This window comes from Danio aesculapii, chromosome 20, assembly GCF_903798145.1.
Source record: "Danio aesculapii chromosome 20, fDanAes4.1, whole genome shotgun sequence".
Lineage (NCBI taxonomy): Eukaryota > Metazoa > Chordata > Actinopteri > Cypriniformes > Danionidae > Danio > Danio aesculapii.
In genome coordinates, this window is record NC_079454.1 from 1,460,572 (window position 1) to 1,488,459 (window position 27,888).

General features: G+C 38.4%; 1 protein-coding gene across 2 annotated transcripts; it reads right to left on the minus strand.

The window, feature by feature from the left end:
* Positions 1-81: 81 nt before the first annotated feature.
* On the minus strand, positions 82-27,175 carry lats1 (large tumor suppressor kinase 1). Of its 2 annotated transcripts, XR_008839569.1 has the most exons (10): positions 27,034-27,175; positions 23,277-23,705; positions 18,900-18,990; positions 14,845-16,029; positions 12,415-12,611; positions 8,292-8,874; positions 8,034-8,216; positions 6,819-6,925; positions 551-4,172; positions 82-400 (listed from the first exon to the last, which is right to left on the minus strand). XR_008839569.1 is itself a non-coding variant. In XM_056481107.1 (9 exons), exons 2-9 carry the CDS (start codon positions 23,628-23,630, stop codon positions 3,669-3,671), a joined length of 3,204 nt encoding a protein of 1,067 aa, XP_056337082.1. In that variant the 5' UTR covers positions 23,631-23,705; positions 27,034-27,175; the 3' UTR covers positions 82-3,668. The 2 variants fall into 2 exon arrangements, 1 of the variants encoding a protein (XP_056337082.1); XM_056481107.1 differs by having other exon boundaries at positions 82-4,172.
* Between the last annotated feature and the right edge of the window lie 713 nt (positions 27,176-27,888).

Below are 27,888 nucleotides of genomic sequence, written 5' to 3' on the forward strand. Positions count from 1 at the left end.
ACTGGGTATTTGTAATTCGTTTCTTTGCACCACCGTCAAACATAAAACTGTGTTTCAGAGAAATGGACAGTAAAAATAGTGTATTTTGTGCTTAAGACTGTTTATTTATCACCACCCCAATCCTTTCTCCCATCCAAGGCAAATTTACACTACAGCTACAGATGCTTCTCCTGGACTACCAGTTTAATCAAAGAAGAGAAGTTCCTGATTTCATCAGAGATGTACAGGATCTTAAAGAGAGTTCAGAGGACGTTAAAAAACAATACTCCAATGTCTTGCCAAAAAACCTGAAGGCTTTGGTTGCAACAGAATAAGATCTCTTCAGAATGAGGAGAGAAAAGGAGGAGAGACTTACGTAAATGTATGCAACGTGACATGTTTTGACATCACATCCTGTGCGCTAGAACAGAAAGTAACCCTTGTATTAATTTCTACACCTTCAGGACTAAAAACAGGGGGAACAGTACAAATTTACACTGCATAACTTATATATACAATTACAATTTCCGTGTGTGTGTGTGTGAATTAAAATACACAGTGCACAACTCACAAAGCGTTCTCTCAGAAGATCTGAATGATGAACGTCCCGCCAGAGTGGACACGGTGATCTCCCTCATAGTTTTGGTGAAGAAAAGCATACATGCATACATCCTCGTGCCGCTCAGAATGAGAAACAGATCCACACGATCATAAATAAGACATCATTTGAGGAGGAAATATACTCGTTTCAGCTACCATTAACAACAACAAAAAAAAAAAGTCTTTAAATAAATTAAAGCGTACAAACACAAGAGCTCCACTGCATCGTTAGGTCTCGCCGGTTTAAAAGGCACCAGACAAGTGCGTCCTGAACAAAACAACACACATAATAAATACAGCACAGAGTGTCAAGCAGACTCAACCAATCCCCACTGTAGATGGAAGAGAGATGACCAACACACACACACACACACACACACATATTTAAAAACACCACACACACATCCAACGGGTCCATCTCATAAAAACAGGCCATGATTCCACCTCATAAATCAAAACAAATCATATTTAGCATTAAAACAAGAGTCAAGCCTATTTTAAAGACACGGTTCACCCAAAAATGACAATGCTGTCATCATTTAATCATTAAATGTCTGAGTTTCTTTCTTCTGTTCAACACAAATAAAGATAAACCGAAGAATGCTGCCTTCGTGGACTTTATTTCATTTCTATGTCAATGGATGTTGAACATTCTTCAAAATATCTTGTTTCGTGTATAACAGAAGAAACCCATAAGTGTTTAGAAGCACTTGAGTGTAAGTAAATGATGAGATTTTCATTTTTAGGTGAACTATCCCTTTAAGAGCCATTAAACTATTGCATTTCTTATGAGAATGTTAATTAATTTAATTTATTTTAAATAACATTAATGAGAAATGCTCATGAAAACAACTGCAATGCTGATATGAATGCTCCTACAACAACAGGCTTTACTTTTGGCAATGCAAAATATAATTTCTCCCTTCAAAAGGGATAGTTCACTCAAAAAAATAATTAATTTACACACTATTTACTCTCCCTCAAGTGGTTCTAAACCTTTATGAGTTTCTTCTGTTGAATACAAAAGAAGATATTTTGAAGAAAGCTGAAAACCTGCAACCATTGACTCACTGCTGTTTTGAATTTAAGGTTTTTTATTATTAAGTGAAAAGCAAAATACAATTCTACAGAGTCCTGTGTGAAAACTGTGAACCGCAATCAACCTGCTTTGAGCCTGTTACAGTGCTTAGGAGGAACCACCTTTCTAAGGTCATCTCAATTTGATTCAGGTCAGGACTTTAACCAGGCCACTCCAAAACCTTCATTTCTTTTGTTTTTCAGCCAATCAAACACCTTTTCACCCCGGGCTATGTAGTTTTTCCTTAATAATAAAAACCTTCATTTCAAAACTGCATGACGTGTTCAAATCTGAGTACAAAATGTATACAAGGGCTAAACCTTCATGAGTTTCTTTCTACTGTTGAATACAAGAGAAGATATTTGGCAGAAAGCTGAAAACCTGCAACTATTGCCTTCAATAGTATTATGTAATAATATTAACTACAATACAATAGATGAAATACCATTGACTTAAATAGAATTATAATACAAACCATCAGCCTTTAAAGTACTTTAATACAAATCATCGACTTTTATTGTATTAATAACTATCAACTTTCATAGTAGTATAACTATTGACTTCGATAGTGGTATAATACAAACCATCGATATCCAACCTAGTATAATACAAACAATCGATGTCAATAGTAGTATAATACAAACCATTGACTTCTATAGTAACATAATTACCATCAACGTCGATAGTAGTATAATGCAAACCACTGACTTCCATAGTAATATATTAAAAACTATCGACGTCAATCGCAGTATAATAACCGTCGACATCAATTATAGTATAAAAACCATCACCTCTTTTAGTAGTACAAAACAAATTGATTTAGAAAGTAGTGTAATAACCATCGACTTCCATAGTAATATATTACAAACCATTGACTTCTACAGTAGTATAATTACCATCAACGTCGATAGTAGTATAACCACTGTCTTTCATTGTCAACCATTGACTTTTATATTAGTATAATAACCATCGACTTCCATAGTATTATAATAACCATCGCCTTTTATAGTAATATAAAACAAACCATCGACTTTGATTGTAGTATAATTACCATCGACTTCCATAGTATTATACTAACCATCGACTTCCATAGTATTATAATAACCATCGCCTTTTATAGTAATATAAAACAAACCATCGACTTTGATTGTAGTATAATTACCATCGACTTCCATAGTATTATACTAACCATCGACTTCCATAGTATTATAATAACCATCGCCTTTTATAGTAATATAAAACAAACCATCGACTTTGATTGTAGTATAATAACCATTGACTTCCATAGCAGTATAATAACCATGGACTTCCATAGCAGTATAATAACCATCGCCTTTTATAGTAGTATAAAACAAACCATCGACTTTGATTGTAGTATAATTACCATCGACTTTCATAGCAGTATAATAACCATCGCCTTTTATAGTAGTATAAAACAAATCGATTTAGAAAGTAGTGTAATAACCATCAACTTTGATTGTAGTATAATTACTATTGACTTCCATAGTAGTATTATATAAACCATCGACTTCCATAGTAATATAATAACCATCGCCTTTTATAGTAATATAAAACAAACCATCGATTTCGATTGTAGTGTAATTACCATCGACTTCCATAGTAGTATAATAACCATTGCCATTTATAGTAATATAAAACAAACCATCGACTTCGGTTGTAGTGTAATTACCATCGACTTCCATAGTAGTATAATATCCATCGCCTTTTATGGTAGTATAATACAAACCACCGACTTCCATAGTCGTATTATAACCATTGACTTCCATAGTAGTGTAATACCTCAAAATTGTATTGTACTACAATAGAAGAAACACTAAACTAAAATAAACAGCATTCCAGCCGTCTTTAAAAAATCTTCCTTTTGCGTTCATTAGAGTAAAGAAACTCAGACAGGTTGGAACCAAGTAAAGGATTAGTAAACAATGACAGAATTGTAATTTGTGTGTGAACTATCCCTTTAATGTGGAGGGAATGTGGTCTAGGGTGCCAACTACACGTACACAAGGTCTCGGTTCTGCTCCATCGGCCGCTGCGACGGCTCGTCCTCTTCAACGTAGTCTTCGTCCTCGTCCTCCTCCTCACTCTCGATGGGCTTAGGGCAGCTGTACGGGTGGCCGTTGTCGTCAAAGAACCGGCGAAAGGTGAACTCGTAGAAGGCGTGCTCGGGGTGCTTGCCGTTCTTGAACCAGCGGGTGAGAGTGTCGTTGTGGTTTCCGTCCGCGTCCTCGCTCCACAGTTTATCTGGGTCCACTGGGTCGAAGTTGGAGGTGTCTGTAGAGTGTGTGATTTTGGGGATGTAGGGGGCTTGATGTTGCTGCCGCAGGTCCTTGGAGAAGTCGATGGTCCTGAAGAAGGGCTGTGCTTTGATCTCATCAGCTCCGTTTCTGCCTAGCCGGTCGTCCGGGCCGCGGCAGAGCTTCAGGATCAGGTCTGTGGCCTCCGGGCTGAGCTTGGCCTGCAGCGGGATGTGGAGTGACGTCTGCCAGCGGATCACCTGAGCAAAATACACGGACAGCGATAATTAGAGAAACGAACTTGATACAATAGATTCAGAAAAGTGTAAAACAGGGTTTCAAAGTCCCTTTAAAAAGGCTTTAAAAGACCCTCCCTCATTTAGCACAAAATAAAAGCCTATGTTGGAACTATGGAAGTCAAGCCACTGACTTCGACAGAAGTATATACAAACCATCGACTTCAATAGTAGTTTATTAACCATCGACTTCAATAGTAGTATAATAACCATCGACTTCAATAGTAGTATAATAACCATCGCCTTCAATAGTAGTATAATAACCATCGACTTTAATAGTAGTATAATAACCATCGACTTTAATAGTAGTATAATAACCATCGACTTTAATAGTAGTATAAATAACCATCGACTTTAATAGTAGTATAATAACCATCGACTTTAATAGTAGTATAATAACCATCGACTTTAATAGTAGTATAATAACCATCGACTTCAATAGTAGTATAATAACCATCGACTTCAATAGTAGTATAATAACCATCGACTTTAATAGTAGTATAATAACCATCGACTTTAATAGTAGTATAATAACCATCGACTTCAATAGTAGTATAATAACCATCGACTTCAATAGTAGTATAATAACCATCGACTTTAATAGTAGTATAATAACCATCGACTTCAATAGTAGTATAATAACAATCGACTTCAATAGTAGTATAATAACCATCGACTTCAATAGTAGTATAATAACCATCGACTCTTACATTGGTATAATAACCATCGACTCTTACATTGGTATAATAACCATCGACTCTTACATTAGTATAATAACCATCGACTCTTACATTAGTATAATAACCATCGACTTTTATATTAGTATAATAACCATCGACTCTTACGTTGGTATAATAACCATCGACTCTTACATTAGTATAATAACCATCGACTCTTACGTTGGTATAATAACCATCGACTCTTACGTTAGTATAATAACCATCGACTCTTACATTAGTATAATAACCATCGACTCTTACATTAGTATAATAACCATCGACTCTTACATTAGTATAATAACCATCGACTCTTACATTAGTATAATAACCATCGACTTTTATATTAGTATAATAACCATTGACTCTTACATTGGTATAATAACCATCGACTCTTACATTAGTATAATAACCATCGACTTTTATGTTAGTATAATAACCATCGACTCTTACATTAGTATAATAACCATCGACTTTTATATTAGTATAATAACCATCGACTCTTACATTAGTATAATAACCATCGACTTTTATATTTGTATAATAACCATCGACTCTTACATTAGTATAATAACCATCGACTCTTACATTAGTATAATAACCATCGACTCTTACATTAGTATAATAACCATCGACTCTTACATTAGTATAATAACCATCGACTCTTACATTAGTATAATAACCATCGACTTTTATATTAGTATAATAACCATCGACTCTTACATTGGTATAATAACCATCGACTCTTACATTAGTATAATAACCATCGACTCTTACGTTAGTATAATAACCATCGACTTTTATGTTAGTATAATAACCATCGACTCTTACATTGGTATAATAACCATCGACTCTTACATTAGTATAATAACCATCGACTCTTACATTAGTATAATAACCATCGACTCTTACATTAGTATAATAACCATCGACTTTTATATTAGTATAATAACCATCGACTTTTATATTAGTATAATAACCATCGACTCTTACATTAGTATAATAACCATCGACTTTTATATTAGTATAATAACCATCGTCTTTTATATTAGTATAATAACCATCGACTCTTACATTAGTATAATAACCATCGACTTTTATATTTGTATAATAACCATCGACTTTTATATTAGTATAATAACCATCGACTCTTACATTAGTATAATAACCATCGACTTTTACATTAGTATAATAACCATCGTCTTTTATATTAGTATAATAACCATCGACTTTTATATTAGTATAATAACCATCGACTTTTACATTAGTATAATAACCATCGACTTTTACATTGGTATAATAACCATCGACTCTTACATTAGTATAATAACCATCGACTTTTATATTAGTATAATAACCATCGACTCTTATATTAGTATAATAACCATCGACTCTTACATTGGTATAATAACCATCGACTTTTATATTAGTATAATAACCATCGACTCTTATATTAGTATAATAACCATCGACTTTTATATTAGTATAATAACCATCGACTCTTATATTAGTATAATAACCATCGACTTTTATATTAGTATAATAACCATCGACTTTTATATTAGTATAATAACCATCGACTTTTATATTAGTATAATAACCATCGACTCTTATATTAGTATAATAACCATCGACTTTTATATTAGTATAATAATCATCGACTTTAATATTAGTAATAAGTAGGCTATGTAGTTTTCTCCTAATAATAAAAACCTTCATTTCGAAACGGCATGATGTTCAAAGCTGAGTACAAGAGCACAAATCTATACAGCGGCTTCACTGGGTATACTTGCGCATTTGTTGATTTAGTTTTTTATCTGTTTAATTAAGATTGGAGTTAAACTCATCAGAACAGTGGCCCTCCAGAAAAGCAGGAGCCATCAGCCGTCCTCACCTTCATCTGCGTCTCCAGAGGAGTCGTGGCCAGAAATGGAGGCTGACCGACGACCATCTCATAGAGGATAACGCCAACACTCCACCAATCACACAGCTGCGTGTAGCCTAGGATTGAAAACAAAACTTATCAAGCAAAACAAAATCACACTCATTACCTTCTACTGATCGTGAAACCTCAGGACTACAGCAGTGGAAAGATCTGCTTTGCTTAGAAACATACTAGTAAAAAAATGTGTATACTCCTTTTACAGCATTAAAATAATGATTTATAATGCAATGAATGTGAATGATGACTTTACTAACATCTTGCAGTTAGTTACACTGAAGAAAGAAAGTCATAGACCTTTAGCATGACTTTTTCACTGCAAACTATTCATTTTGTTCATTAAAACTCCTTCAGCTGTGAGGCTTTCCACATATCTTGCTAGTCTGTTGTGGCAGGAATGGCAGGAACGAGATCCACAAATTAGTATATTTTTTTGTCATTATTACAAACTTTTTACATCCAAAACCGCGTTCAAAAAATAAATAAATAAATTTTGCGATCTATAATCCCTAATAATAACACATTCTGACACTCGATGACACTCGAATCCCCTGTCAGAAAAGTTTAGTGGCTGCAAATGAGCTTTTTACAGTGTCTGCTATAATGTTAATGTTGTTTTTGTGTGTTTATATTGATGAATATGGCCACTGTGTAAATGCACAGTACAGTTAGGATCTTATTGTCACATTATATCATCATGATAACGTTATATCGTCACCTTCAGTGATTTTCTGAAGATAAATACCAAACAAATAACACATCTGGAATAACTACAGAAGTCGCCATCGTCTGATCTCATATGAAGCAAGAGATCACTATGACATATAATGACGTGTGCGGGTGCTGTGGTGCGGTCTCATTTCTTAGGGGTACATTTTAAAGCCCTTCCCCTTCACAGTCTGTTTCAAGGGCTAAGGGAAAGGGGAAAGGGGTACAAAAATAGAATTGGGATTGGGCCTAGATCAATGTTAGTAAGGACAATAACTAACATTGTTCTAAAGTGTTACAAATTTCTCTAATTCTGTCTTCAGAAGAAAAATATTACAGGAGATACTATGAAAAATGGCCTTGCTCTGTTAAACATCACTTGGGAAATATTTGAAAAAGGGTCTAAATTTCACAGGAGGGCGAATAACTGAGTGTTCAGCTGTAATGTGCGGCTCATACCGGTGCGCAGCAGAACCTCGGGTGCGATGTAATTGGGCGTTCCCACTAGAGAGTGTGCCAGGCAGCGCTGGTGTTGTCTAGCCGCTCTGCGCTCCAGGGGCTTCAGGCGATCCCCGCAGCGGCAGTTTGCAGAATCTTCCCACTCCATACTGAAGTCCATGCTGTCCTGACGCACATGATCACCTGACGACACACAATAATAGCGCAAAATCATTAGATCAGTTCACTGTGTTTGGGTCTTTGAGGTGTTAGACTCACCGCTTTGGTAGTATTTCGAGTCGTGAGTCCATCTGAATCCAGTGCAGAGGCCGAAGTCTGTCAGTTTGATGTGTCCATCACGGTCGATCAGAATGTTGTCTGGTTTGATGTCTCGATGGATGAAACCCATTTTGTGGACACTTTCCACAGCACAGGTAAGCTCTGCGATGTAAAACTGAGCCAAGTCCTCCTGAAAAATGCCCATTCTGATGAGTAGACTCATCATGTCCCCACCAGGGATGTAGTCCATGACGAAGTACAAGTTATCTTTATCCTGGAAAGAGTAGTACAAGCGGACGACCCACTCGTTATCCGCTTCAGCGAGAATATCCCGCTCTGCTTTCACGTGGGCTACCTGGTTCCTTAACAACACGTCTTTTTTACGGAGGGTCTTCATGGCGTAGAGCGCTCCAGTGTCCACTTTCCGAGCCAAACACACTTCTCCAAACGCCCCGATTCCCAGTGTCTTGATCTTCTCGAACATGCATTTGTCCATTTTGGCGCGCTTGAGGCGGATATAGTTGGACTCCTTCTGGGACAGCATCATGCGCATCTGCTCCTGTGCGTCGCCCGAGAGTCCTACCTGAACACACAACACACTCCTTATTCAGAAACCCAGATACACCTGCGATACACAACACAGACTGACTGATTTCAGACACGCAGACACAACACCGGCAACCAGCACTGAAAAACAGCACAGCATGCAACACACACCTGGTTTCTGACAATGATCAAATGACCACTATGCTGCTATTCTGAAAAATAGTATTAAACTTAAGTATTCTGGGCTAGTTTTTAACAGCAGATGGCGCTCTTGGCAAGTTTTTAACAGCAGACGGCGCTCTAGGCTAGTTTTTAACAGCAGACGGCGCTCTAGGTTAGTTTTTAACAACAGATGGCGCTCTAGGCTAGTTTTTAACAGCAGACGGCGCTCTAGGCTAGTTTTTAACAGCAGACGGCGCTCTAGGTTAGTTTTTAACAACAGACGGCGCTCTAGGCTAGTTTTTAACAGCAGACGGCGCTCTAGGCTAGTTTTTAACAGCAGACGGCGCTCTAGGCTAGTTTTTAACAGCAGACGGCGCTCTAGGCTAGTTTTTAACAGCAGACGGCGCTCTAGGCTAGTTTTTAACAGCAGACGGCGCTCTAGGTTAGTTTTTAACAACAGATGGCGCTCTAGGCTAGTTTTTAACAGCAGACGGCGCTCTAGGTTAGTTTTTAACAACAGACGGCGCTCTAGGCTAGTTTTTAACAGCAGACGGCGCTCTAGGCTAGTTTTTAACAGCAGACGGCGCTCTAGGCTAGCTTTTAACAGCAGACGGCGCTCTAGGCTAGTTTTTAACAGCAGACGGCGCTCTAGGCTAGTTTTTAACAGCAGACGGCGCTCTAGGCTAGTTTTTAACAGCAGACGGCGCTCTTGGCTAGCTTTTAACAGCAGACGGCGCTCTAGGCTAGTTTTTAACAGCAGACGGCGCTCTAGGCTAGTTTTTAACAGCAGACGGCGCTCTAGGCTAGTTTTTAACAGCAGACGGCGCTCTAGGCTAGTTTTTAACAGCAGACGGCGCTCTAGGCTAGTTTTTAACAGCAGACGGCGCTCTTGGCAAGTTTTTAACAGCAGACGGCGCTCTAGGCAAGTTTTTAACAGCAGACGGCGCTCTAGGCTAGTTTTTAACAGCAGACGGCGCTCTAGGTTAGTTTTTAACAACAGATGGCGCTCTAGGCTAGTTTTTAACAGCAGATGGCGCTCTTGGCAAGTTTTTAACAGCAGACGGCGCTCTAGGCTAGTTTTTAACAGCAGACGGCGCTCTAGGTTAGTTTTTAACAACAGATGGCGCTCTAGGCTAGTTTTTAACAGCAGACGGCGCTCTAGGCTAGTTTTTAACAGCAGACGTCGCTCTAGGCTAGTTTTAAAAAGCAGAAGGCACATAAGGATCTGTCTAGATCTGTCTAAATATTCTTGTAATTCTCTTAAACTACAGGTGTCAAACTCAGTTCCTAGAGGGTTGCAGCTCTGCACAGTTTAGTTCCAACCCTAATTAAACACACCTGATCAACCTAATTGAGTCATTCAGGCTACAGGTTAGTGTGTTGAAGCAGAGTTGAAACTAAACTGTGCAGGACTGCGGCCCTCCATGAACTGAGTTTCACACCCCTGGCTTAAACCTTTCCTATTGATTATTTTAGGTTAAGGTGGTATGTGTAAAGAATTAGATGCAAGCAGAGTATGGCTGTCTGTAAATCACACAGCTCCGTCTGCTGTTAAGCTACGCTCATAATCCATTCAAGAGAGAAAATGCATTTTGAAAAACTCAGAATCGATTTCTTGAACAATTTTATGCTACAGCTCTTAATGTTTGAACAGTTAGGAACGTACACTGAATTTACACGGTCTACAACTGCAATGCGTTTCCTATACACTTTAGCATGGTTGTCATGTATGGTGACACTGGTGTTTTCTGCATGCATTTAATTAGATTACATGCAATCAAGCTCTTTCCTTCAAGAACCCAGCGCTCTCTTTTAATGTATCCACTTTTAATCTTTCTGTAGGAATCTGTTGCTGTTTATAACAATATATCAATTACACAATTAAACAATAATATAGTTTAAGATGGCAGCACTGTCAAACATAGATTCCAATCATAAACAAAAGCACAGGCACTAACATTCTGTTTAAATGTAAAGTTGGAAAGATGTATTTGCACAGCCGAAATAATAAAGGAGAAATGTAGTTTCTTCTGTCTGTCTAAAAAAGGGCATAATAGTACTCATTGGATTGTAGTCAAGCCACTGGGCTTTAAAAAGGTGTGGTGATAAAATAGACTCAAGCACATGCTGTCCGAGTACCAGAGTTTTACTTTACCACACTCGAGAGGAGGCTACTCCAGAGGAAACCTTTAAACTATGAAAACCAGCTGATCAGACAAAGAAAAGAAAGGCAGCAGCATAAGGAGGAGATCCACACACTGAGAAAGAAGAAAGACAGACAACAGAAAAGGAGGAAAAAAGGGAAGAAAAGAATGAAAGGAGACGTTAGAGCAAGGTTATTTTAGTAAACGAAGTGTAAAACTATTGGTCAAAAAAAGTTAACTGAAATTGCAATAAACGAAAACCTAAAACTAAACAAAACAAACATTAAAAAACTGAAATAAAATAATAATTAGCAAAAATATTTATAGTTTGCAGAATTAATCAGACACCCTAGCTTTCCGCAATTTCGCGATCGCTGAATCCAACGCAAAATCAATTTTTTTTTTGTTGCAAATTTTCGCAATCCTGCTAAATTCTTAATTTAAATGCAAAATAATAATAAAAAAATGTAAATAATCTCATAAAATATCCAATTCCAAACCATATAATCAAAAATTATTTATTTTTATTTTTTATTTGCAATGAATTGTTTTAAATGACATAGACGTTGCACATGCAGCACACGTGATGAATTTGAGTAACTCTCGAAAAATAATGGCTCACCTGCTCCCTCTCAATCCTAACACTACATGGAGGGGGGAGGGGGGGTATGTTTTTCAGCTTGTGCAGTAAGCAGACCAGGTAAAGTGAGAGTGATTTCCATGTGAAGGCAATGCAAAGATGCGATTAGACATTCTGTGGCACGAATTGGGCGTTTGACGTACTTCAAACTGCAAAAATAAGCGTGAGCAAACATCTAACAAACGGAGCAGTGGAACAGACAGACCAGCAAGCAGCTTACAATGATGGGGATTCGATCAAGAATGACGACCGCTGGACGTGACTGAATTGAGAGACATTATTTGTGCTTTTTATGTAAGGCTGGTGTTAAGTCAAATTGATAAACGATTTTGCTCAACTCTTTCCCCGTCGTTGACGAGAGAAAACACTTCCCTGCCATGACAAGTTTTACGGCAGTCCGTGTTTTAGGTTATTTTACGGGAGGAGAAGCCTAAACGCAAGTCCTGAGAGAGGTAAATGTCAGATGCTCTGGGCAGTGAGATCTGAGAAAGTAAGATTGTGACTTACAGACTTCAACTGTATATTTTACCTGTTTAAAGTAACATCAATAAATAAATAAATGATTTCTATCATAAAGGAATGGTTTAGGTATGACCCAACACTATAAAGCAGATTGAGAGTGTGTGCTGACCCGCTGCATCTCGCTCTCCAGCTGCTTCTTCCTGCGCATCCTCTGCTGGTGGTTCTTCAGGATGTTCTCCACGTGCTGCTCCATGAAGAACTTGAAGGCCTGCGGAGAGTACATGGGAAGTCTGCTTTCGCCCTTGCGTTCCTCGTCTCGTTTATGTCGGCGCACCGGCACCGGGGACGTCGTGATCTGCTTCTTCTCTTTAAATAACAAGTATCAGAGATGGTCAATCATTTATTAAACAAACAGAAGGAGAAAAAGAAATACAATTTTGCTATGAGCCTTCGTCAGCGTAATGATTCATTATCTCTTGATGCTTATATACGTAGTCATTTCAGACGTTCACCATCAGAGAGTCTAGTGCTCAACGATAAATCAACATCAAGTATTTGCACATATCTGAGATTTAGCAGTTGCGATTGTTTTGCACAACATGTGAGGAAATTACGGTGATCTGACCAGTAGCAAATCTCCTCCTGAGAGCCAGAGGGTGCACTTTCTCACAATTGGCACTAAACATCCAAATACACCCAGTAGAAACCCAGGAAATACCAGTCTATGTTAATTCTTCATAGCGTTTGTAGGTTAAACAGTAGATTAAACTGCTTTCATTTGATTCAGCGGGATTAATTAACACATGACCCCCACAACAGGTCATCAAGTATTACTTTAAATAAAGTTAAGCCCAGCTCACACTGTGCAAATTTGTGCTAATCCTACTGATTGCAGCTTGTCAGACTGCAGGAATATGATCTCCATGTAACACTGTAGGATCTCTGTTGTCATCATGTCAGACTGAACGACAGTAAAGATGCACGAAACATACGAACACACAAGGAAAATCACCTGGAGTTTGATGTCAACCATCCCTGATGCTTTCACTGTCCCGAGTCATGACGTGATACCTCACGGCAAACGTAATCAAACTGTAGGGTAATTTTGCTCATGGTGTGCCTCGATAATAAAACCAGAATATACTGTTATGGGTCTCCTATTGGTTCTTGGTTTGATGTTTGTCCAGTTGAAATCACACAGTAGGAAAGAGTCTGAAATCTCCAAGCTCAAGACGTTTGACCAGAGGAGAATGGTTCCTGCCCAGCGGAGGCCCCGTTTACACTAATACGTTGTCATTTTAAAACACATACGTTTTGCTACGGTTACGCCATCCGTCCACACTGTGCCGGAGTTTTCAAGTGCCGAAAACGGAGCGTTTTGGAAATGCTGAAGAGGCTGTTTTCATTTTAAAACGCTGAAATGAAAACAGACACCAAAAATGTTGAGGCGCCGTGTAGCTGCATATTTATACGAGCGTCATCTTCACTGTGTGCATATTTATAACAAAACTGAGCCTACAACATCACTGCCTCCTTTCATTTTCATTGAAAATACGAAACATACCCTCTCTTTTATCAGTTTAATAATCAATAATGACCATTATAAAAGTATAACGTACAATAATTTATACATTATAGGAAATAAAGGCAAGCAGTCAGTCAAATGTGCAGAATCAGTGTATGTGGTTACATAAATTAAAATATTAACTTATCTCTGCGCTCGGCCTAAACATGCTACCTGAAAACAAGTAATAGATTCAAAAGACTGAAGTCAGGCAATATGTCGTTAGATAAAGACAACACGATGAATTAAAGATCACGTTTAATAAATATAGTGAGATTAGATCCAGCGGTAGATCCTGGATGAACCATCCGACGTGTGCTGCTCTCATATGGGTAGATGTGCTCAAAGCATGCTGCAGCGCATGCCAGAGTGTATGTGTGGTCACGTGATGTACGTTTTCAGCGGTGTAATGTAGATGCAGTTCTTCAGATACGCTGGGTGAACACGGATTGTTTTTATTCTGAAACGCCATTTTAAAACTAAAGCGTAATAATGTAAACGGGGCCTTAGTCTGGTTACTTTCGGCAATGGACCCTTTTCACTTTTCCAGGTTTCTCAGCAGTGAAAGTCATCATAGTTGGTGAACTTAGAGAACAGTACATGGGAGAGTACCACGAATACGTTTTAATTTTTCTATTTGATCAAGTAATTTAAAAATAATAATAAATGCATGATAAGAAAAACAGAAAAGAAAATGGTCTGAGACTGATAACGGCTGCCAGAAGAGAAACAGCATCATATTTACACTGCCGCCCCTATGTACTCTGCATTACAAACACCTTGCATGAGTGGTATTTCCAAAAATCTCAAGGCATTAATATATTGATGACCATTAAAACCAGCGCGGGGAAATGTCAAAACAGCTTTTTCTGGTTTTATTATCGAGGCACGCTGTGAGCAAAATTGCAGCCACAGTTTGTTTACCTTTAACATGAAGTATCATATCAGAACGCAGGATAGTGAAAGTGTCACGGATGGATGATGTCAAACTTCTGACGTCTGACATGATGACTGCAGTCAGAAACTATTGCTCACCTTCCTCCGAGCCCTCGGCCCTCTCGCTGGAGCAGGTGCTGTCTGTGTCGTTTTCGTTGTCGGCCGTGTCCCCTTCTTTACTGCAGGGCTTTAGTGCGGGGCTGGAGTCATACCCTGGTGGCTGCTGCTGCTGCTGGAGCAGGTGTTTGGGATAGGGAGGCGGTGGGCCCTGGTAGCTCGGGACTTCTGCAGCAGGTGCGAGGGGTGCGGGCGGCTCTTGGTAAGTAGTGGGCGGAGGTGGCTGCAGCCAGGGCGGGTGTGCAGGGGCCACAGCGGTGTGCAGCTCTGGCTTCTGCACGCGCATGCTCTTCACCGGCTGCAGGATGGGCGCCTGCGTTACTGTGGTGACCGTGGTGGCAGAGAGCTGCGAGTTGGGACACTGGCGGCGATTGTTTGGTGCACTTGTGAAGGAGTTGGAGCGTCCTGGGACGCTGTGCGTCCATGATGAGGAGGTGTCCTGGCCGGGGGGCGTCTGAGCCTGCTGCACTGGCGGCCGTATTACTCCAAGGTTATACATGTCCAGGTTGTGGCTGTTGCGATTGGGCACCAGCATGCTCTGGGGGAGGCTGGCTCCATTTGGGGGTGCGGTTAGAGCACTGGACTGCATCTGCTGGGCTGTGGGGCTCTGCCTGTTGGTTTGGTGCATGGAATAGGGAGGTGGCGGTGGCTGCCAGGCACCGCTGTTAAGGCCCATGTATTCGTTTTGCATGTTGCCATTCTGAGGCCAGGACGGTGGGAAGTTAAACTTGTTGCTGTTAGAGTTCTGCATGATGATGGGCTGCCGACCCACCGGCACCGGGCTGAGCCCACGCTGATTTTGGGGCTGAGGATTTATATAACCATCGGTTCGAGGGCCCTGAGGCACAGGGGAGATCCGTGACACTAGGTAATCCAAGTTCCCAGAATAGCGCTTGGTTGAGGGATTGGAGTCCCATGAAGACGGAGGAGGAGTGATGCTGCGCACCTGCCGCGACAGGGGAGCGTTCACTCGCTGGCCGCTGGAGGCAGAAGCCAGATTTTGAGGGAAGGTGGCAGGCCGAGAGAGGTCGCTTTGAGGCCCGGGGCTGCTGGGGCGATAAATCAGGACATCATTAATTAAAGCGCTGTGTCGCTGTGCGGCCAGAGACTCCTTTGAACCCTTCCAGCTTTGCCGCCGCAACAATGGCTGTTGAATTTGGGGTGGACCTACAGAGGAGACAGCCACACATCAGCAAGATATTTTATGCCGCATTTACACTGCTCAAGTGATTCAATTCTTTTATTCTCCCATGTGGCACAGATCAGATATGGTCCATGTACGTGTAAGCAGGAAAAAAACACATGGATTCCGATTTACTCAAATCAGATTCAGGCCTATGTGTTCATATGTGGAAATTAATCCGATACGAATCGGATCAGTGCCCTCGTGTCTGCAGTGTAAGCAGGTAGATCGGATTTTCACCTGTCAATGAGTCGCACATCATTAAAAACCATAGTGAACGACGTCAAGTCTAACACTTTCTTCTCAGAACAGACTTCAGCAGAGTCCCAAACCTTAAATCTCACACACGAGGACTGAAACAGCTTCTATATTGTCATAAAGCACAGGTATTTAAGCATGTTAACAAGAGCGAAAGAGCGCAACATCCACCACGTAACCAATATAAACTAATATAAAACTAGTGCATACATCACGTGCATACATCACGCCATGGACATGACATTAAGATGCCTACTGGTTTAAAAAAGCCTATATATCAAAAGAAGATGGACAAATGAGAACCTATCTGTCATAAACTATAGTAAAACAGCTCGACAAAAGCTGCGAACAGATTGCAAACAGGAATAGAGAAGAGAGCGATCTTTAATTATCAGCTGTTAGTCAGCGCCCGCTCTTTTTTTCCTGGTCATTGCACCTTTGCGGTGTGCTGTGTAAATGCAGACGATCGGATACGAGTCACTTTTAAAAGATGATGTAAGCAGGTCAGCAAAATAATTGGATACAGGCACAGAATCGGAATTGACCATCAAGATCTGCAGTCTAAATGCAGCCTCTTTACTATAATAATTTCTAGTGCAATTGACATAGCAATAAATTAAGTTTTCTGTGATTTTAATTTTGGTCAATTAAAAAAATAATATAATACATTATAAAAATGGCACTTTAAGCTGAATACTAGCACCTTGCAAATGAATTAGTAAAATATTTTACACTGTCATCATGACAAAAACAAACTAAATTAGTCATTTTCATATCATTTAGTCTCCTATTAAAATTACTCTTATTAAAAACATGAGTTAATTCTTTTTGCCTTCAACTCTATTTGACCAAATGTTCCTCTAGTTAACTAACAAGCTATGGATATTGCATGCCCTCCCTCAGGTTAATACAAAATTACGAGACACTGTTTACAAGCACACTGTGAGATCAATCTAGCCATCACTTTTATAAAAATGAATGGCTGCAGCGTGCATACAGTTCACTTCATTAACTATTTGGATCCATTATGCGAGTATGCAGTAAGACAGTGTCGTCTTTTTTTCAGATGTGCTCAGTCCTGCTCTTATAACTCAAATCAGAATCCAGAACCACATTTAGCATGCACATTTTTGGTATGCCTGGAATCCTTTAATGCAAAAACACTGGGTTGGGTTGTCTAAATTACTAATCAACCACGTGTTAAGGAAGTGTCTTTGGTTTAAGGTCAGGTGCAGCAGACAACAAGCTGGTTAATAAACTACTATACTGTAGTCTGACCCCATAGTATTAAACTGCTACCCCGAGCAGACAACAACTTATCATATACTTGTGGAGCTTCAGTGTTTGGACTCTCAGCAGTGAAAATTAAACCACTTATGTTAAGCTGATTTGACACAGTCTACATTGTAAAAGCACTAGAGAAATAAAGATAAACTGAATTGAATATTTCTATAATTAATGAATAAATATATCAGATTCTGTGGTTGCTAGTAATGAGTGTTGGGTAGGTTACTTCAAAAACAGTAACTAATTACTAATTACATTATCAAGATTGTATTTAAATTGCTGTTTTAAATATGGTATCTATAAAGTAACTTCATTACTCAGTTATTCATTCATTCATTCACTCATTATTTTCTTTTCAGCTTTGACCCTTTCTTAATCGGGGGTTGCCACAGCGGAATGAACCGCCAACTTATCCAGCATATGTTTTACACAGCGGATGCCATTCCAGCAGCAACCCGTCTCTGGGAAACATCCATACACACTCATTCACACTCATACACTACGGACAATTTAGCCTACCCAATTCACCTGTACCGCATGTCTTTGGACTGTGAGAGAAACTGGAGCACCCGGAGGAAACCCACGGAAACACAGGAAAAACATGCAAACTCCACACAGGAACGCCAACTGACCCAGCCGAGGCTCGAACCAGTGACCTTCTTGCTGTGAGGCGACAGCACTACCCACTGTGCCACTGCGTCGCCTATAATCATTTAATTGCTAACAATATGCTAATTCAGGCAAGCAACACGGTAATTTAAGTTACAAAAAATACAGGATATAAACTAAATTCTTCTTTCTTTTAGCTTTATTTACAAAAAAAAATACTTAAGAATGTTAAACGTGTGTATCAAAGCATATTTCACTCCTCAGATAAACTGAATTATCTAGTTAAAACATCTAGTTACTCTCCAGATGTACTTGCAGGGTTTTTCCCTGCCTAGAGAACTACACAGCGGCCACCTCCATCAAATGTTGTTCGCTTCATCAGTCATGGCCACCGACAGACCCAGAGAGTGCTCAAGCACTGCTCATGTATTTAATACCATTTAATGTTAGCTTTTTTTAATAAGACAATATTTGACTTGATAAAATTACAAAAATATTGCAAAATGTGTTTGTTTAAGTAGCAAAAACTTTGTGGCTGGGAGTCCAGCATTATTTTGAACCTGATTTGTATTAAAAAAATAATAATAATAATTAAAAGACATTTACAATAACTCTGGCTATCTGAACCGGTCAGTGAAGGTGTCATTTAAATGACAGTAACTAGTCCCTCTGTTATAACACTGCTATTAATAATGCCTACCAGCTTGTTTCATGGCTGTGTTCACAGGACGTGCCGAAGGTATCTGCTCCCTCACAGCCTCCTGGAAGTTTATCCTATTGACCACCAGCTCCTGTAAAAACACACAGATGATGAAGCTGATGAAGATTACAGGACAGCACATTGCACAGATCACATGTTTGAAAAGTATCTAAAAACATGATAATCATACATGGTTACACAAACACTTTGAGCTGTTCAGCATATGAAGTTAAGCACATGTTAAAACATTATCACAGAATCCCAATCAGAAAGAGCTTTATTGCCAGGTATGTTCACACATACAAGGAATTTGTTTTTCGTGACAGAGCTTAAACGGTGCAACAGAATTACAGAGACAGGACAAAAAAACAGATAATAAAATACATTTTAAAAATAGAAGTAAGTAGTGAACGCAAATCACACGGCTGTCTGGAATACTGGAACCAGATAGGTCGATCGTGACATATCAAGGTTTGTTATTCCCAGATAACAACCGGTGAATAACATAGACTCAGCCGGGAACTGAGAAGCTTTGTGTTTTTGTCTGTTTATCTCCATCTAGTGTCTGAATAATGCGCAGGTTAGTGTATACTCCATCAGCTGTTTTAGCTTCTGTCAGCTTTGTGTTTTAGTCTGTTTGTCTCCATCTAGTGTCTGAATAATGCGCAGGTTAGTGTATACTCCATCAGCTGTTTTAGCTTCTGTCAGCTTTGTGTTTTAGTCTGTTTATCTCCATCTAGTGTCTGAATAATGCGCAGGTTAGTGTATACTCCATCAGCTGTTTTAGCTTCTGTCAGCTTTGTGTTTTAGTCTGTTTGTCTCCATCTAGTGTCTGAATAATGCGCAGGTTAGTGTATACTCCATCAGCTGTTTTAGTGTCTGTCAGCTTTGTGTTTTTGACTGTTTGTCTCCATCTAGTGTCTGAATAATGCGCAGGTTAGTGTATACTCCATCAGCTGTTTTAGTGTCTGTCAGCTTTGTTTTTGTCTGTTTGTCTCCATCTAGTGTCTGAATAATGCGCAGGTTAGTGTATACTCCATCAGCTGTTTTAGCTTCTGTCAGCTTTGTGTTTTAGTCTGTTTGTCTCCATCTAGTGTCTGAATAATGCGCAGGTTAGTGTATACTCCATCAGCTGTTTTAGTGTCTGTCAGCTTTGTTTTTGTCTGTTTGTCTCCATCTAGTGTCTGAATAATGCGCAGGTTAGTGTATACTCCATCAGCTGTTTTAGTGTCTGTCAGCTTTGTTTTTGTCTGTTTGTCTCCATCTAGTGTCTGAATAATGCGCAGGTTAGTGTATACTCCATCAGCTGTTTTAGCTTCTGTCAGCTTTGTGTTTTAGTCTGTTTGTCTCCATCTAGTGTCTGAATAATGCGCAGGTTAGTGTATACTCCATCAGCTGTTTTAGTGTCTTTCAGCTTTGTGTGTTTAACTGTTTGTCTCCATCTAGTGTCTGAATAATGCGCAGGTTAGTGTATACTCCATCAGCTGTTTTAGTGTCTGTCAGCTTTGTGTTTTTGACTGTTTGTCTCCATCTAGTGTCTGAATAATGCTCAGGTTAGTGTATACTCCATCAGCTGTTTTAGTGTCTTTCAGCTTTGTGTGTTTAACTGTTTGTCTCCATCTAGTGTCTGAATAATGCGCAGGTTAGTGTATACTCCATCAGCTGTTTTCATTTAATTGAAGAATGAATAACTAATACAGTTTTATGTTTTTCAGGAAGTTGTTTTCATAGAATAAGCCCTTCAGTCTTATACAACAGTGCTCTGCTTTGTGTCCCCTTTGTGCCAATAAGTCTGTTGGGCTTTATTCTGTGATAACCTCCTGAATGTACTTTATCCCTAAATTATTTTATTGCAACTAATGAGAATCATTAAAACACGCTGGGATTTATAAAATGGCATTTAGATGCAAAACATAAAAAGTATGCAGTTACAATAAGTCTACAGAGCTGTGTGTAAGCATTTCCCGAGCATTTCATTTGCATTTGTGCAATACTGTTTCATTATGTCATGGTTTCCCCAGAACACTTTCTTGTTATTAATGGCACGCTGCTGTCAAATGTTTATGCAATAGATTACCTACATTGCTGTGCTTGTTTAACATCCCTCATATCAGTGAACATGCTCATGTCAAATCATTTACATCAATATTTCATGTCAATGCATTTTTGGCTGCAAACAACTATGTAACAATTAGGATAATGTACAGCCGGTCACGTCAAGACAGTTGCACTGTATATTACGTTATGGATCCAAGAGGTTGTTATTTGCAGAATAAAGCCCAGACAAGTTACACTAACCTGCGCATTAACAAGATGGCGCCAAACAGGTAATACCAATTAAAAATGTGGCATGACAGACAAGCAGAAACGCATGAATGTGAATGCAAGTATATGGATGTGAACATATTCACTGATGGTCAAGGTGATTCTCAGTTCCAGGATGAGTGTGTTATTCAGTGGTTATTATCTGACCTTAGAATTAGGGCTGTGCAATTAATCGAAAACTCAGTTTCGATTGGCTTCTAGCTATGGAATATTAAAAAATATATAAATAAAAATAAATAAAAAACAAAAAAAATATTAAAAAAATCAATTAAAAAAAAAAAAAAAAAAAAAAAAAAAAAAAAAAAAAAAATCAATAAAAATTTTTTAAAAATAAAATAAATAATAATAAAAAAATAAAAAAATAATAAAAAAATAAATAAAATAAAAAATGCCATAAATATTTCGTGCGTAAATAAAATTATGCATCTGTAATTATAAAACCGTAAAGGAAAACGGAGCGTACTCGTAATTTTACGAGGGTACAATTCCAAAATATGTGATTAGAACAGACACAGATACGACATTTTCTTTGTCTGTTTGTATATGACTGATAAATTTACGATGGGTGTACTTTACAAACACGAAATACAGTTTCACCACGGACACGACGACCTGATTACGAGTACGAATCAAACAGCGACACTCCTCTGTCAAAATTACGTCACCGCTGTGTCACAGGCATTAATAAATAAACGAGAGCCATCAATCACAACGGTGCACTTGCTGGGCACTCGAGCTCCCACACACCGTCTCAGGTAAGATTTTTGTTATTCCCTCTTTGAGAAATGTCCGTCACGAGCTGTAATAAAGGTTGGCACTTAATGAGGTCCATTTTCGCTGTGTTTCTTGGACCTTTTAACAGAATCAAAATTAAGAACGGGCCTGGGATACTGAGCATAATGTAAGTTAACATTACAGGCAGCGAGCATAGCGTTTCTCAGTGAATCACTTAACGGTTAACAGCGCCAGTGGTGTAGTGGTTAGTGCGCCGACACATGCACTCCGGTGCTCTCGGCGACCCAAGTTCGATTCCCGCCTCGTGATCCTATGCTGATCCTTCCCCTCTCTCTGCTCCTCACACTTTCCTGTCAATACTCTCTACTGTCCTATCAATTATCGGTGAACCCCCCCAAAAAATTATTATTAAAAATAAATAAATAAAATTAAATTTTTGGCATAATTTAGTACCCTAGACAGCAACATATTTGTTTTAGTATTTTTTATAGATATTTTAATGACAAACCGTAAATGTTGTGCCTTTAAAATTTGGTCTAGATGTCTGCCAAAAACCACCAGAATCGGTTTTGTCAACCAATATGCAAATTTTGGCAATTTCACAAGAAATGCGGAGCAGTAAATCTTATTGACGAAACAAAATATGTCCACCATCACACCCACAGCATTCGAGTATGACGTGTCACTGAGTTCACCACAACAACCAGAGCAGGTCGGGCAACATACCACGTCTGTCATTCCTCAAATAATCAAAATTATGAAGTGACAGAGGGAACATTCCTGGCACAAATGATTGATACGCCGCATTTGAGGCTGAGAGGACACAAAAACAGCTCACTTCAGTATGTTCGGCTTTGATTAAAGGGATACTTCACCCAAAACTAATAATTCTGACATCATTTAACCATCTTTCACTCGATTAAAATGTGTTTGGCTTTATTTTTTCTGTTAAACACAAAGGAAGATATACTAAAGAAAGGTGAAAACCTTAGCCTTAACCTTAGCTCACTAGTGGGCTTTCCCCTGATGACACGTGCAAAGGGAGAATGTCAATCGAAGTGTTTCTGATTACACCAATTAGACTTGAATGTTTACCCTTAGAAGCTGTAATCGAAAGGTTGCAGGTTCAATTCCCGTTCCTCTGGGTGTAATGCTCACTGTGTATGTGCACGAGTGCTCTTGGATGGGTTAAAAGCAGAGGAATAATTTGGAATATAGGTAAAAACCATACTAGACATGTCTCACCTCATATTGGCAAACTAGTACATTTTAATTTTTGTGTGAACTACCCCTTTAAAACTCAACCAGCAGCATTACCTCATCAAAGCCGGGCTCCTGCGTCTGGAGCGTGTGTTTGCTGTAGTCTGCAGAGCTGTTGTCTCCGCTGGAGGAGCTGTCGTGGGCAAAAGGCTGCAGGGATTTGCGGATCTCCTGCAGGGCTCTGTGGTGGTGGGAGTTTCTGGGGTTGTTGCTGCGCCCCTGCTGTCGGGACTCATCCGGCGGGCCCTTCCAGCTATGCTCTGTCTTGGACGCATTGGAGGACGGGGAGAGGTTTCGCAGGCTCTCCCGGATCTCCTGCAGCATTTGCTGACTGTTGCCGCTGTTGTTGCTGGCAGGGAACGTCTTGGGTCGCATTTGTCTGTGTCCCTCGGGTTTCTCGGCCCTCCTCATGTAAAAGCATATGTTAAGTGCCAAGGCGGTGAAGAGCGAAGCGGTCCAGAATCCAGCGTCTGTTTCAACTGCAAACTGAAGGAAACATTGATGAGGGGTCATGAACAAAAACAAATAAATATTTCAGTCATTTATTTTCTGTTCGACTTAGTCCCTTTATTAATCTGGGGTCACCACAGCGGAATGAACCGCCAACTTATCCAGCACATGTTTTACGCAGCGTATGCCCTTCCAGCTGCAACACATCACTGGGAAACATCCATACACACTCATTCACACTACGGACAATTTAGCTTACCCAATTCACCTGTACTGCATATCTTTGGACTTGTGGGGTAAACCAGAGCACCTGGAGGCAATGCAAACTCCACACAGAAACACCAACTGACCCAACCAGCGACCTTTTTGCTGTGAAGTGAACGTGCTACCCACTGCGCCACAGTGCAGCCCCAAAATAAATAATTTAAAAATCTAAAAATAATTAAATCACTACATTTGTCAAACCTTTATAAGTAAATCTGTTAAACAGATAATTTGGAAAATGTTGCAAACCTGTAACCATCGACTTTCATAGTATTTGGGGGTTTTTTTGGATGTCAAGTTCACAGCTTTCTTCAAAAGATATTCTTTGGTGTTCAACAGAAGAAATAAACTTATAAAGGTTTGGAACACTTGAGCGGAAATAAACAGATAGTCAATTTTTATTGTTTGTTTGTTTACAGAGCAAACATTAGTCTTGAACACTGGTGATGTAAATATATCCATACAAACAGCTAAAAACACAAGCATAATAATAATAACAACAACACATGATATGATAATTATACAAGTTTAAATATCACTTACACAGCTTACATTTTAAGTTAATTCACAAGAAAATAAAAAATAATTTATCATTAATTAACAATGTTACGATTTAAAATCACAACCGCAATTGGGACTAGGCATGGGCCGGTATCAGATTCTGACAGTATGATAACTGCATAAAAAGATCACGGTTTGACGGTATTGTAATTACTGCTCTAAAATATATTCCTTGTAAATGTCTGAGTAAAAACAGGGTTTCTGCAGGTTTCATCACGTCAAATTTAAGACCATTATTAAAAACAATTTGACTATCACAGTGCAAAATGCTAATAATTTTCTGTAATAATCAGTGGATTTTTGTACTTGCTCAATTAAAATGAAAAATAAGTTATTTCTTAGCCACAAATTTTAAATGATGTGTCAAAACAAGCAAACTCAAGTTATATACATACATATTTGTATTAGCACAACCTTTCTTTAAAAAAAAAGACAAGTTTTAAAAGATGTAATAAATAAAATTTATGCACAAAATAAAGTACATTTTTTTTAATGTAATTTTGTTTTCTAATGTTCAATAAAATATTTTCAGAATTCTGAGGTCTATATCAAGGTTAATATTTATTTAAAGGGTAACTACACCTTTAACTTCTAGATTATTTCAAAATGCTATATATATTAAAAAACTAATTATTTGGTGTCGTTTATTTAATCGACACTCACAATGAGATCTAAACGTCTTCTGAAAATCAAACCAAAACAGAATATTTTTCATAAATGCAGCATAATATTAAAGACAATCAGAACGTCTCAAAGTTTTAAAAGCTATAATTAACAACACTAACGCACAACATAAATTTATGCATAATACATGAAAACATGGAGAACTTTTAAACCAATGTTATGGTAAAGATGTAAGGAAGACAATTAAAGCATATTGCTAAATAGTTAATAAATGTCAACTTTGTTAAATTTTTTATTATGGATTTGTTGGTTGTACTGGTTGGCTATAGCTTTACATGGACAATTAGTGAAAATTATGACCTGTTTAAAAGTATTTAAGACCCACAACTGCATATTTCAGTGAGTTTTTCAGTGAGTTTTTTAAATTTAGGACATTTTAAGACCCGGCGGACACCCTGAAAAAACTAAAAAAAATTTCCCCTTTGAACACAATATATTTTACTTTGAGAAACATTTACAATATTTTGGAGCAGTAAACACGTCAGGTTGCTCTCTTCATTAGTTTCAAAGACACGGAGTTCTTCACAATTTAAAATAACATCTTTGGATTTTTTTTTCTGCTGGCGATACTGTTTTCCTAAAAAGCTGAAATAAAAAATGTAAATAAAAAAATCTTACACACACCTTAGGAACTGTTTTGGTGGCTTTAAAACCTTGAATTTTCCAAACCGCGGTATACCTTAAAAACGGTTATCGTCCCATGCCTAATTGGGACATATTATTTTTTATAAGTTCTTCTGGCTAAATATTAAGCATGTTTCCTGATTTATTTATGCATTTATTTATATTTTAATGCCATATTCAGCAGCATTGGTTATATGTATGGCAACACTTGTACTAAGTATTCAATTTATAATTTACAGTCCTAAATGTTTCTTGATAATCACACATTGTACAAAAAATACATGCAAAAAACAACAACACTGATAAAAATATCATATCAAAGATCTTTGAATTTGATCAATGATAAATAATCTAGAAAGCCTGCATCCTGATGGACACATTGCAAAAGCGGAGTGGGTTTTACGGTGAACGATTCCTTTGACTGCTATAAACATTATTTTTAATATTGTATAATCAAATCATCAAAAAGTTAAGGTTATTAAGCCTAGTATACTGCATTCATTGTGTTTCTTTTTTAAGATTTTACTTATTTAGTTATGTTAATAGTTCACGGTTTAGATCCTGCTTTTCTAAAGCTCACTAGACCATAAATAACCCAGACTATAAACAAATAGCCAACTGAGTGACCAAAAGCAGTTACTGTTGTGATAAATGGGTTATTATAAAGAGATTATAAATTATAAATGTGTTATTATTAACTTACCCTTAACTTGTTTCAAACCTTCATGTGTTTGTTTATTCCATTAAACACAAAATAAGTTACATTGAATAATGTTGGAAACCTGTAACCATTAACTTCTAGAGTTTTTGTTTACAGGTTTTCAACATTCTTCAAAGTCATTACTTTGTGTTGAACAGAATAAATAAAAGATTTTAACCACTTGATGTGGAGTAAAGAGTGAATAAATGATCATTTTACACGAACAATCCCTTTAAGTACGAGTCCCCATCCTTACCTAGACAGCATCACTAGGTAGGCACCTCAACAGGTTTTTGAAACACAGTCGTAGCGTCCAATAGTTTCACACACCGCTAACATTAGCCCATTTAGCCACTTACTATCGCCACACAACACTTTTAAAACCCCCAAACATCATTCATACTATTTAAAATCACTTTAAAGATGATAAATCATTTATGAATCGCTCCAACAGGTGACTGAGGCCTAAAGCTGAGGCGATAGCATACCGCTACAATACACCGAATAATAAGACGAACTACATCCACCTACCTGCTAATGGGAGCTCGACATGATGTTTGTACAGGTGTGTTCCTCTCCGTGCTGTTCAATAATCAATAACTCCTGCTCTGAGTCTGACAGATACGTGTGTTTGTTGACGCACCGCCCGCTTCTCTTTGGTATTTACTGTCGTCTTGAGTTTTACAACGGCTGTCATGCGCGTCACAGGAGCCCGGATGTTGTTGTTAATCCCCGCCCCCTGAGGAGCTATCATGCGGCCCAGGGCCCTTCTGGGCGCCTGCAGCTTTATTATTCGGACACAGTTAATTGCATAACCAGAAATGGAGAAAATAAAATAAAAATAAGATTATTTTAATTCTGACTCATTATTTCTTAAATTTGTCGCTTGTCTAGAAAATGCTTCCTGATTTAAGAATTAAAAAGTAAGAAAAGCGTGTTTTGCAGTGTAATTGGTGTGAATCGCCATTATTTAAAAATCTGGTATAAAATTACATTTTCTTAAAGGGCACCTATGGTAAAAAATCTACTTTTCAAGCTGTTTGGACAGACATATGTGCATGTATGGTGTATAGACCGTCATATTGGGGTGATATAAACACACCCAGTGCTTTTTTTTCAATTTAACAACATAAAAACGGTGGACCAATTGGAGCGGTGTTCAAACCGACCTCAACTTTACGTAGGAGAGCGGTCCCCCCGCCTACCAATATTGATTGACAGGCGCGTCATCATATCCTCAGTTTGTTGATTCACGTCCGCCATTTTCAGCGTGAGTCGAAGCGATATCACTAAAGGAACACGCTAGCTCTATTTTTAGATGCAAGGCTCATTGGGCTCAACACAAGATCAATATTCTCCACATTATCGCTCTAATCGGAATTATTG

Excerpts from the sequence above, each read along its gene's own strand:
- lats1 (XM_056481107.1), bottom strand. The coding sequence starts at position 23,630 with ATGAGGAGGGCCGAGAAACCCGAGGGACACAGACAAATGCGACCCAAG. Across the intron at positions 16,030-18,899 it reads CACAGCCATGAAACAAGCTG|GTCCACCCCAAATTCAACAG; the intron begins GTAGGCATTATT and ends TCTCCTCTGTAG. Across the intron at positions 6,926-8,033 it reads CGAGGTTCTGCTGCGCACCG|GCTACACGCAGCTGTGTGAT; the intron begins GTATGAGCCGCA and ends TTTCAATCCTAG.